Here is a 12,839-nt window from a genome sequence, read left to right on the forward strand (position 1 = left end):
GCCAGCATTTTAATTAAATAGTATCCATTAGCTGGTCATATGAGCAGCAGAATTTATTGATATTAATGTTTTAATGACTGTTTTAAATATAGATTATTATTATTATAATACAGTGGTGCCTCGCATTACAATGTTAATTCGTTCCAGCGAAATCACTGTAGAACGAAAACATCGTAATGCGAAATTAAAAAGCCCACAGAAATGCATTAAAACCCGATTAATGCATTCTGATGGGCTTGAAACTCACTGTGCAGCGAAGATCCACCATAGCGCGGCAATTTTCGCTGCCCGTGCAGCGAGGAATCCATTCCAAAAAACAGTGGGGAGCCATTTTTTTTACCCAGTGGCCATTTTGAAACCGCCAATCAGCTGGTCAAAAATCGTTGTTTTGCGAGAATCGGTTCCCGAAGCAGGGAACCGATCATTGCAAAGCGAAATTCTCCCATAGGAAACATCATTTTGCGATCGCAAAAACTTCGTTGTGATGCGATTTCGTCGTTAAACGGGGCGCTCATCTTGCGAGGCACCACTGTATTGCCTATTTTTAATGATTTCAATGTTTTAAAAAGTTTTAACATTGTTGTATGCCTCTCAGAGACCATTGGTAAAGGTGCGGCTAAAAAAATCTTGTAAATAAATAAATAAAATAAATATTTCCTCTCCCTGCAGGCTTATTCCCTGAAGTGGAACTAAAAATAATTTAAAAAGAAAGGATAAAACACACACATCTACTCTCCTACCTTGCTCACAACAATCAGAGAGGGCTCTGCATAAAACAGATGCCTTGCTATGTAACATAGACATATATAAAGGAGAGAGAGAGAGATTGCTCTGCCCAGTAAGTTATTCCCTGACTGTGGGTTGCTAGAAAGAAGCAGTTTAATGCCCAAAATATTTTTATGAAATTGTACCCATTTTTGATTTCCCGTCTTCATACTTTGTCCTCTGCAGCATATGGTGTACTATCCTACTTCTTGTGGAGTTGCTGAAGAAGCTGTCTTTGTTGTTTATTGTAAAACTGTGAAAAAGATAGTTGGTGTCAATTAATTGGCAGAGCAGCTGTCTAAGTCCCAGCATATCATAGTTTTTTTGCACAATGAATGAAGTCATATCACAGTTTAAACATAGAACTTCATACCAGTATTGTTTATTTATTTAACGATCCATAGGCTTCAAATAACCAAAAGCAAAGCAACGTGTCTTGCTTGTATAATGGCCCATAGCACTTACAACACTCTCTGGATTGTTTACAATATAATTATGCAAGTTATGCATTGCCCACCCAGTGAGATGGGTACTCAGTTTAATGACCTTAGAAGAATGGAAGGCTGAGTCAACCTTGAGCTGGCTACCTGAGCCTTTTGGGACTAAACTCAGGTTGTGACCAGAGTCTTGACTACAGTACTGCAGTTTAACTGCTATGCCAACCAAGCCTACGGGGATTAAACCAGGCACAGTTCCAATAATGTTTCCTTGTCCATAACATATTATTAAGGCAGAGCACAGAGGAAAGAAACTTTGTCACAGTCCATAGTGGCACAAGATGTCCTATTGGTTGAAGTTGGAGGACACACTTTGCCCATGGCCTTTCCCCTCATACCTCACTCAAAGGGGTAGGACTAGGCCATGGAATCTGCTTGGACTATTGTAACACAGACAATCTTGAGGGCCCCTTGCCCACAATAGGCAGAATCCTCTTGCCATTTTATGGTTACATGAGGGAAATCATGGCAAATTGTTGCTCATTAATCAAGTGTTGACTATGTCCCTTGGTACGTTGTTAATAAGTAGCGATTTATTGCTAAGGCTTATGTGATTTACCTTACACACATGAATACTGACAGTAGGAATCTGCCCAATGTCTTATTCTGAAGAAGGACCTTCTCAGAGCAAAGTATGTGGCCTGGCAAGTTCTCTGGAGTCCCTGTCCCTCAGTGCTTGGCTCTGAGGGCTCCCCAGAGTCAGTCATTGTGATGGCCACTGCAGAGACCCTAAGCCTCCAGAAGAGATGTTGATGGAGGCACAAGGGGCTGCAGGAGATACTGGAATTACTAAAATGTTCTCCTCCCTTGTCCTCTGATGGATGTATTTCATCAAAATAAGTTCACTAGTTAAATACAAACATTTGTATATAAGTTGTAGAAAATAGAGGAATGAGCAAATCTGTCAATTCTGCTTTCTGCTACAGGTGAATTTTGAGAATTTTGGAAAATTCTAATCAAACATTAACTGAAACAGACTTCTCATACATTCCTGGGTATAAATAAATACACTCATTACCCTTGCACTTGAATTCTGAAAATTTTCGTAAATTCTGATCAAAAGGTAACTGAAGATTCTCACCTATCTTTGGTAAGATGATTTGGTAAGATGATTCTTCTGAGACAGTGGCCTAATTGGAATAAGTGTCTCAAACCTCCTTATTATTAACCATTTTTTGTTATTTCACTGATTATTTACTCTGAAGTCAAATTGAAAAGGATGCAGTAAGACGTGTATTTATAAAATGATGACTTCAATTAAGAAAATGTAAAGAAAATGTAACATGATCTGCTTTATGTGTGTGTGTGTGGGGGGGGAAGATAACACTAAAGACCATGGCCTTCAAAGTTTTAAAGTAGTTCAGTCACCTAAAACCTTTTAAATTGAGTATTCTTAACTGTACTATTTTCAGAAAATGAAATCAATTTTCTGAGTGGAATTATGTTAACCAAAGATATTTCACTAGAAGAAATGATAGAATACAGACTCCGCTTCTGGATGAGAGAATTTTTGGAATATAATTTCCGCTTCGTTTTGACATCAGCCATCTGTTAATTATGATTGTTGTTGTGTCACCTGCTGAGGAAAAATGAAATATTAATGTGGGTGTCTTATGAATAGGAATGTATTTTAGACGACCGCTTACTGATGTATGCGTGCTCGACTGAAGGGTGCTGTGTAGCAATCTGTTTCTTCTAGGTCAGGAAGTGCTTCTTTATCAAGTTTCATAGGATTCCTGGGTAACCAGCTTTTCAGTTGTCTCATATTCCTCTGCAAACTGCAAAAACAATGCATTGAAAAAACATGTTAGGTTTTCATGGCTGTTTCGCCTTTCCCCTCCACCACGTGCTATGCAGTGCTGTACAAGACTAACTTGTCAAGTGTTCCTTTTAAATATCTGAACACCCCTTTAACTCCTAACCAATGTTTTTGTGTAGGTTTTGACACATGTCTACTCAGAATATTCACCACTGCAGCAATGTCTGGTCTTGTCCAATTGGCAAGATACAGCAGACTTCCTATTGCTGACTGATATATTTCCTGATTTTCAAACTCTTTGTTCCCAATTTCTGACTTTTGAAAGTCCACTATCATTGGTGTTTGTACACTTTTACATTCTTGCATGGTTATATTTTACCAATATTTGTTCAAATTTCACTTTCTGACCTAACACATAACCTTTGTCTTGTTTCTGAATTTGCACCCCCAAATAATTTTGTATTGGGCCTAGGTTCTTCAAATTGAATTCCTTTTTCAACTGCTTTTCAAATAAATCTATTTGGCTCTGATCCTTTGACATAAAACATATGGCATCTACATAAGCTTACAAAATATTTAGCTCTTTTCTGCATTCTTTCACATATAAAGATAGATCTGCCAAACTGTTTCTATATTTTAACTTTTTCAGTGTTGAATGCAGACACAGATTCCAATTATTTGCTGATTGTTTCAATCCATAAATTGTTTTGTATAATCTGTATACTATTCCTGGTTTAGAGCTTTCAAAACCATGTTCCTGCGCCATATACAATTCTTCTTGTAACTCTGCATTTAAATAAGCAGTTGTAATATCAAAATGGTTTACTATATAATTTCTAGAAGCAGCCAGAGTTAAGGCTAACCTCATTGTTTCTGCTTTTACTGTTGGCTTGTAATAGTACTAAAAATGATTTTCCCAGATAATAGTTCTGTTTGTTTATTCCTGTTAAAGTTTGTTGTTTTTTCTTCTCGTTTACCTTTCTTTTTCTTTTTCTGTTTTGTTTGTTTCTCTTGTTTTGGAGTGGGGAATGGGAGGGTACCCAGGAATATGGGTTTCTTTTTACAAATTTATGAGTATATAAGGAGCATATCATTTAACATTCATATAATGGTTTAATCAACCTGCATCACTATTAGGTTGCCTGTTAACAGAGCGGGGGGGGGGCACCTGACCCCAAAATTTCACAAGGGATTTCCTGTTCCAATCACCAGTTGCCTATGAATTTTAATCTTTTTTTTTAACCGAAACACTTAGTGATGGCGATTTAACCCCTGCAACTCCATTCACTTTGTTGTTGTTTTTACTGGGTTAAAATATTTCTTCCTTTTCCTTATAACTCTAAAATATGAAGGATACTTATATCTACACAGCATAAAATTCAGGGATGTATCATTGGAATATTCCTGGGGACCATCCCATTCCCCACTCCACCCCATTCCTGTGTGGAACTGAAGAAAAGGAGGGATTCCATCTTTCTCTGCTCATCCTGTCAAACAGTGAAAACCAAAGCTTCAGAGCACATAATTAGTAAAGTGAATCTATGAATTCTCTCATGAGTCATGACTTCATTATTCTCAGAAACAACTTCATTATCCTCCAAAACAAGAGAAACAAACAAACAAAAAAGAAAAAGAAAGATAAAAGAGAAGAAAAAACAACACACTCTAACAGGAATAAACAAACGGAACCATTAAGTGGGAAAATCATTTTTAGTACTATTACAAGACTGTAGATCTGGATGTTCTAGATGTTGAGTGGAAAATGTTAATTGACATATCATAACACAAAGGCATGTGAATATTATATGCACACATTATGCGATTGAAAGCAAGTACATGCATGATTCAGGAGAGGAAATAAGTTGTAAAATATTTAAGGCCCCTGCCAGTAATATATGCAAAGTTATTTTAAAATTATGCATCTATCTTCCACCAAATCTAAAATATGTTTAACATATGTTAAGCATACTAAATGTATTCTCAATCATAATAGGCCTTCTGTATTTGGAGGTCCTAGGAAAGTAGTAATAATAAATTTAGCAATTTTCATTATATTCAGTGAAAATAGCAACCACACAGTATTATTCGCTCTGTGGGGGACGGTTGAGAATTTTCTATCTTTTAAATTTCAGGGTATCTGAAATGCTTCTTTTGCTTTCAGCCATTTTTTGGTATGGAATAATGACAAATGAAACAATTTTCTTTTGAATGCAACAACTGAAATCTGTTACGTTACAGCATTTGTTTAATGAAATATGAAGAAAATGCAGTAGAACTTCAATAATTCTAACTATGAATCAAAATCTATAGAAAAAAACACATGTAAGAGAGGCACAAAAAATGAAAGACAGCAATTCTCTTTTGGAATTTTACTGTGATGTCTGGGAACACATCCAATAATTGAATGAATGTAAGGTGGGTTTATAATGAAATACCCCATCACAGCATAAATTGACACCTTGCTCTATTTCTTCCCACACTTTTGCTCCCCCCCCCTCTTATGCATCATGGAGCAGATGCCTTGGATCACAACTCAGCTGAATAGAAATTACCAGCATCTAGGACTAATGTAGTAATGGCATACCATACTGTTAAATGGCATGTGGTATACACAGAAGTCCTCAGAGTCACCTCTGGTCATGTTCAGCTTTAGTGTTCTTACAGAAAAAGGGCTTGACAAGACCTTGGATGGAATCCTCAGAACTGCAAGCAGAAAGAAGTTGATTGACAAGGATCTCCTTGCCCCCCCTTCCCTTGCACGTCTGTGGTGGATTACATTCTGTCTAGACTCATGTGGGATTAGGTTCAGAGACAACAATGAGATATGGAGAAACTGGATAAAAATGGGCAGAGGCACATTATGTGAGTAGAGTTCTCTTTGTAAAAGGTGCCTCTAACCCATGAGGCATCTGACTGCATCCATTCAGGTGAGGCCCACAATCTTCCAGGGAAGCTTTTCAGAGAGTTTCTAGAACAGTAAGGACAGTGAAAAGGAGGAGGCTACAGAAAGGTATTTTCTGCAAGTTCTGTTCCACTCATAGCTCAGGACCAACATTCTCATGGACACCAAGAGGTGGCTCCTGGATCAACATGGGGAGCTGCTTTACCCTCAAATTTCAAGGAGCACCCTCTTCTCCAGTCACGAGTCAAGCTATATAGACCCTCCGCTTCTTGTCCTCATATGGACTCTTAGCATAGATCCTCCTATCAAAACGCTACCAATCTCAGACAAGCAGGTATTTGGGTTTTGGACTACAACCTTCAGAATACCAAACTCATGGCAAGTTGGCACTATGAGAACAATATCCAACACCAAAAAAACTCTCCACCTCTGCTTATTTTGTGTGAAAAATTATCACATCTCTAAAATTAAAAACAAAAACAAAGCAACATTCAACTGAATCCATTGATCAAATCAATCTGATACCAAATTAGGATAAATTTACAACTGTCAGGATGCAATTGACTTAAGTGAGTATCTTTCAAAATTAAAAGCTATGCAGCACCCACCAACCTGCCCATCGTTTTGCTCCTCCAGTCAGTGTAGTAACATTTTTTCCTGCAAGAACAACACAAATTATCTGAGAACAGTTTTGTACTGAGCAAAAGGAAGCACACACACACAAACATTGGAGCGTAGCTGATTTGTAAAATGGACCTTTATAAAAGGAAGGTGCCAGAAAGCATCATTTAAAAGAGGAGGAGATATTTTTAAAAAACTGTTGACTGAGAAATTCCTGCATGAAAATAGATTAAATATTAATGACGTGGATAAAGATTGAACTACTTTAAATTAAACATTTAGCATGCATTAAGTTGTTATGCATTACAGAACCCTGGAGACAACACATCTTTTCCTTTTCAGTTTGCACTGATTTTTTTAATAGTGTGAAGAGTGTTGCCATTCTATCAGCTAATCTTTTGAACACATATCACAGGACGTAGATACCTGGATGCAGGAACTGAAACTGATAACCTTCTGACTCTTTTTGTTTGTTTGTTTGTTTTTTGGTTCCTTAAGTGAACCCCGTAAGTATAGGTGAAAAACGTCACACATTTTTTTCCTGAAATGCTGACACAAAGTATCAACAAAATAGTTACTCTATAAATTCACTACACAAAGGTATCCTGTAATGATGGATGGATAGGAGACATAGTCCCAACTGTCATACCCAGACACATTTATGAACAGCAGAACTGAGTAAGGAGATTCTTTTTTATGTTGGGAAGGACGGGGTGATGATTCTCTCCTTTTGCCATCTTTTGTGTCAATTATCACAGCAATGAAAAAGAACAGCGCTCTTCCTTGCAGTAAGAAGCTTTGACGGAAAGTGAAGCATGGCATGCCACCTTGACTTGACAAGTAACAGCTCCCATGGCTTAATTTAATTTTTGTGTATGTCCTAGTTCTCACTGTTCTGACAGAGAACACAAGGCAGCTAACACAAATTCTTCAGCATAACTTTAATACTGCAAGTGCATCATCATCATTTGCCATCTTAGCCCATCAAATCAGCACATCATTGTAAAGAGGTAAGGAGTTGGCCACAGGTATCTATAAATACAGGGGTCCAGCAGTAGTCTGAATGTCACAGAATAGCCAAAACCCTATTATTTACCTCAGTAAATTGCACTGGATTAGGCCCAGATATTTGGTGAGTCAACTCTGTCATATGCTTCATGGATTCATTGGGACTACTCTAATGTGATTTAATTCACTAAGCAACAGGATACTGGCCATTGACTTAGAATTAGGACTGTGCATTAGCTTTGAACAAATCACAAATTCTGAACCAAACTGATTTCTTATTTTAAAAGCAAATTTTAAAGATGCCTAGTACACAAACTCGTGAAGCCAGCTGTCTGAAATTTAGCAGGTGAGCCTCTCTCTTTTAGGTTTTACCATGCCTCCAAATTCAATACAGAAACAGAGTTACAATTAGGTTGGTTTTCCAGAGCACAGAGCATGATGGCCTTATAAACTTACAAACTGAGTTGGATCTGTGGCAGAACTCCTGACTAAATCAGAATATATTCAGGAGTAGCCCCAAACTAGCTAAAAAATTCAATTGGGGGACCAGAACACTGACCCTAAACAGGACTATTTCTATTGCTGCTTTGGAATCTTGATCCTGAAGGACTTCCAAGCTAGCTGTATGTGAGAAACCACCTGCTTGGCATATTAATCACTTTCAACATGAAGAAGGGTTCTACTAGCTAGATAGAGCAGAGAGCCACACTGCTAGCCCTGTAAAACATTTTCCCTGGATCCCCAATATCCACACATAGTCACATCGACACATGTAGGATATAGGATTCTGTAGAACTCTAATTTTTTAAGGGTTCCAGATTACATGGAAGCCTATGGCCATAAGATTTAACAGGTTCTAGAGGTCCATGTCCAGTGAATGAATGTCAGGGTTTAGTAGTCTGGGACGATGCAACACCATGTGCAGTGCCAAAGGCATGGTTTACCTGACCCTTCCAATCGTGAAACCCCTGTACCGAAATATTTTCAGGGGTAACAGCTCCCAGGATGCTTCATTTTACAGCCATTCACTTGATAATTAGCACATACCTATTATCCTTTAAAAACCCCTCAAGATTACCTACAAATATTTTAAGATTACTCAGCAGAATAAAAACATTTTTTTTGCAAGAATAGCCCAGTTCAGACTTTATTATCAACATGGACAGAGAGAGGCAAATAGCCATGCCCCTTCTCTGCTTTATTTGTTCACATTAACGGTGAAGTATGAAGGGAAGGATCCTGGTTGTGTGTAGGTTGTATACAGGAGTAAGAAAATAGATTCTCTGGGCAGCAATGGACAACCTATGGCATGTGTGTCATAGCTGGCAGCAGAGCCCTCTCTGCAGACACGCAAGCCATAAGTTGCCGGATTGCTACCAAACCTGAGAAGGCAGCTGCAGCCACGGTGCTAGCACCCCAACAGGTGGCGGGCCAGGATCCAGAGCAGCTGGCGCTGGCAGGGGTTGGGGATCTGGAGGCACCTCCGTGCCCAGGATTCCCCCTTCCGCTGCCACTTCCACTCCCGCTCCCGCCACCCGCTGCCCACTGGGTTGTTGTTGTTGATTTTAAGTTTGGGCATTCAGGCTCAAAAAGGTTAGCCATCACTGCTCTAGGGCACACTTTCTTAACCTGTGGTCTGTGGACCCCCAGGGGTCCACAATGTCCTCACAGGGGGTCCACGAAGGCTTGATTGCGATATTTTGCACTTAAAAGAGAGAGAACGTGTGAATGAAAGAAAGCAAGAAAGAAAAGGAAACATAGAAAAACATCTTAATTTCCCTTGCTTGTTTGTGTAAAACCTTACCACCTCCATTAAAAACAAACAAAAGTAAAAACTGGCTATAAAAATAACTGATAGCAAATAGCTGTTTCATATTTCTGCACACGGTGAGAACATACAAGTGAATGACACTGAGCAGCTGGGTGGCAGCACATGACATTTCTTGCTATTGAGCAGACAGTCAGAAGCCTCAGGAAGAGAGAGAGTCGGAGTTAGTCAGTGTCAGTGTGAATGAGTGTTCAGGCAGACTTTGTAATCATGTTTCTTCTTTGATTTCTGCTAGTAAAACCATTTAGTTATTGTCGGGTAAAGCGACTTTTCAATATAATCTCAGTGAATTTCATAGCAATATATTTTGGCTGAGCCTCAGAATGGATCACTGGCTGTATTTGAAATGTAAATACTGTTGATGAGGGTGCATCCTGTTCAAAGCAAAATCTTGAGTTAAGTCTTGGTAGTCCATGACAAAAAAGATTTTTGAAGAGGGTCTGTGGTACATAACCGTTGCTCTAGGGTTCTTGCCTGTGTGGAGCCTGCATCCAAGTAGGAACCTATATTTAATAGATGGGTTGCTACTTCTTATTATTTGTGTTGGCAGCAGCAAAGTTAACAACTGAAGAGGCCTTTTATCTTTCTTCCTTTTAATACTCTCCAGTTCCCTTTGGAGGTTTTTTTTTTTGGGGGGGGAAAGAGCTGGGTTCTTCAAGTGGCCATGCTGGTGAGAGGAATTGTGTTTTAAGAAAGTAACTTCTTCATGTTCTGTCATGTTTTAAAAGCAGGGCTGAGGTTTCTTTTTTTTCCCATTTTTTTGTAGAATGAAGAGCCTGTACTTATTTGCTCCTTCTCCCCACAGAGCTGAGAGGGATTGGTGTAGCTTTCCCATTAAAACTTTGCAAAAACTCTGCGAGATAGATTATTCTGAGAGGAAAGCTAGCCAAAAACGGCACAATAAGCTTTGATGCTTCTCAAGAGACAGGGCAATTTTTAAAGCATAAAAACCTGCAGTATTAGTCACATAAGTGTCGTATTTTCTTCTGCTCAGATGGAAGGAACAACTCATATTATTCAATCATTCTACGTAAACCCTCAAAGCAGGAAAGAATGCTCAAAATAATATCTTTTATTAAACACATTAATCGTGAATTTCTTTGCTCTTCTTTTATAAAGAATCCCCCTTTTTGAAGTCAGCATGATGAAAACTGGCCTGTTTACACAAATGCTAAGTAATGGCCATTAAAATCACTCCTTGAAATTAATTAGCTTCCCTTCCTTAAAACTGTTGGTTCATGGCTGTTGGTTTGATCCATCAGCCACTTAATTCTGGAAGAGTCACATATATATACTCCTCTGGGGTAAATTAAATAGAGCTTGAGCCTAACAAACAAGCTTTGCTCCTTCAGAATTCATGTGGACTACACTGGGTGCAACAAGGGGGAGACTGTAGTCAATTGGCCTATTTAAAAGTTTCATTAGCTAAATAGAGACAGCTTTGAAAAGGATGACTTCATTCAGCCAACTGAATGTTGATTGTTTCATCCTACATTCATCTCCATTCAAATGATACTCAAATGGAGATTGTACACGAATGTTTTGCAGGATTTATATGTAGCTACAAACTTTTGAAGTGAGAGGGAATTATGGGAAACAAGGTGAAACTCATCTTCCTGTCTCCCTTGCTAACCATCTCATCTTCAATACCTTAAATTAAGCCTAAAGATCTCATACAGAAATCTTTTGAAATGTGACACAAGAATTTACAGAGATCATTACTAATAAAGAATAGACTATTTGTCTTTGCCATTGCATTTCTTTTCACTTGGAAAGTTACTGTTAAATCAAATAGATAGATAGATAGATAGATAGACAGATAGATAGATAGACAGATAGATAGACAGACAGACAGACAGACAGATAGATAGATAGATAGATAGATAGATAGATAGATAGATAGATAGATAGATAGATAGATAGATAGATAGATAGATAGATAGATAGATAGATAGATAGATAGATAGATAGATAGATAGATAGATAGATAGATAGATTGATAGATCGATAGATCGATGGATGGATGGATGGTTGGATGGATGGATGGATGGATGGATGGATGGATGGATGGATGGATGGATGGATGGATGGATGGATGGATAGATCGATAGATCGATAGATCGATAGATAGATATAAGGATGTGCTGAATCTGATTAAAATTAATGCAAGTGCAACATTCATATTTCTTGAAAATATCTTCTTCAGAACATTAGGAAAATATAAGTATACAAAAACATTGTTTTTGAAGTCAAGCCTGTTTGCTTCATACATTTCTAAAAATAAAGAATAAAAATGAGACCAAGAATGACATTACCTGAAAGGCATCCTGATGTTCATTCTTTCAGCATATTTGCATAGCGTGTCCCAAGGACAGTGAATTTTAACAAACATAATATCACTATTTGTAATGGCTGGCTGCAAAAGGTAACAAAATAAGCAGTCATTACCATTCCAGATCTAGGCAGTTTCTTAGCATACTTTAAAGTAGATTCCTATTAATTACTGAAATTCCAGCTTTTGCTAGGACTCTCCTTACTTTGCTCTAGGATGTCTGAATGACACATACATTTCACAGGAAGAGGTCAAATGTCCTTTCTAAAAGCAGCCCATCACAGTTCGGAGGACACAATTCAGTTATGATACACACTGCCTGCCTCTCTTTTCATGTGGTGTCTACTCAGGGAATTTACAAACAACCAGAAACTATTTCCATATTATTATTTTTATGGTTGCACTTTCCCCAGCGTCTACTGTCAAGGGAATTCCTCAAGAATATACAGACAGATCCTTGGTCCTTTATCAAATATAAGGGGAGAGTGGGTACTTAGCTCTACCCCTTCTGTGGTCCTAAAAATATCAGAGGAAAGAACCATTACCACCTTCCACAACATTTATGAGTGTTTTCCTCATTTTAATTTTGCCACACACATCATCTATGGAGGAGTAATTGTGACTTTCTGCATAGGAGGTATGTCTGCCCCTGCAGCCTTGAAGGTATAGGTTTTTGACTGGAATTCTTTCCTCCAGGAAAATACCACCTACTAGAAGAAATAGCCTCATGACACAGTGGTTAAGCTTCAGTAATACAGCCAAAATTCTGCTCACAACCCAGGTTCAATCCCAGATACCTGTCTTGAGGTTCAGTCAGCCTTACATCCTTCTGAGGTCAGCAAATTAAGTTCTTAGCTCCCAGAGCAGAAGCAATGTGTAGCCTACATAGATAAGTTCTAAACCCACCCAGAGAGTGCTTTAAGCTCTATGCTTATATAAGCAGCACACTTTTTAGTGCATTCTGTGATAGGACAGATATCTAAAGATCTAGAGTCCTCATAGAAGTTTTGATTCCCTTGCCAGTATTTATTTTATTCATTTATTTTATTTATACCCCGCCCATCTGGTCTTGCGACCACTCTAGGCAACTAAAAATGATGGTCTTGTTGCCCAACCACTGAATCAAA

At 38.3% G+C, this 12,839-nt stretch overlaps 1 protein-coding gene and 1 long non-coding RNA gene across 2 annotated transcripts in view; one reads left to right on the forward strand and one right to left on the reverse strand.

Moving 5' to 3' along the window:
- Window positions 1-12,839, forward strand: part of LOC144585842 (uncharacterized) — a 757,174-nt gene that overhangs the window by 149,883 nt on the left and 594,452 nt on the right. The gene's annotated exons all lie outside the window — the stretch shown is intronic.
- The window catches only part of ANO3 (anoctamin 3), a 339,659-nt gene that overhangs the window by 70,549 nt on the left and 256,271 nt on the right, over window positions 1-12,839 (reverse strand). Inside the window, exons 6-9 of the mRNA XM_072985871.2 lie at window positions 11,696-11,796; window positions 6,536-6,580; window positions 2,909-3,040; window positions 912-1,018 (exon numbers count right to left, since the gene is read on the reverse strand). Of these exons, the coding sequence (XP_072841972.2) occupies window positions 912-1,018; window positions 2,909-3,040; window positions 6,536-6,580; window positions 11,696-11,796 (385 nt within the window). The remainder of the gene's footprint in view (window positions 1-911; window positions 1,019-2,908; window positions 3,041-6,535; window positions 6,581-11,695; window positions 11,797-12,839) is intronic.

Source organism: Pogona vitticeps, chromosome 1 (genome assembly GCF_051106095.1).
Source record: "Pogona vitticeps strain Pit_001003342236 chromosome 1, PviZW2.1, whole genome shotgun sequence".
Lineage (NCBI taxonomy): Eukaryota > Metazoa > Chordata > Lepidosauria > Squamata > Agamidae > Pogona > Pogona vitticeps.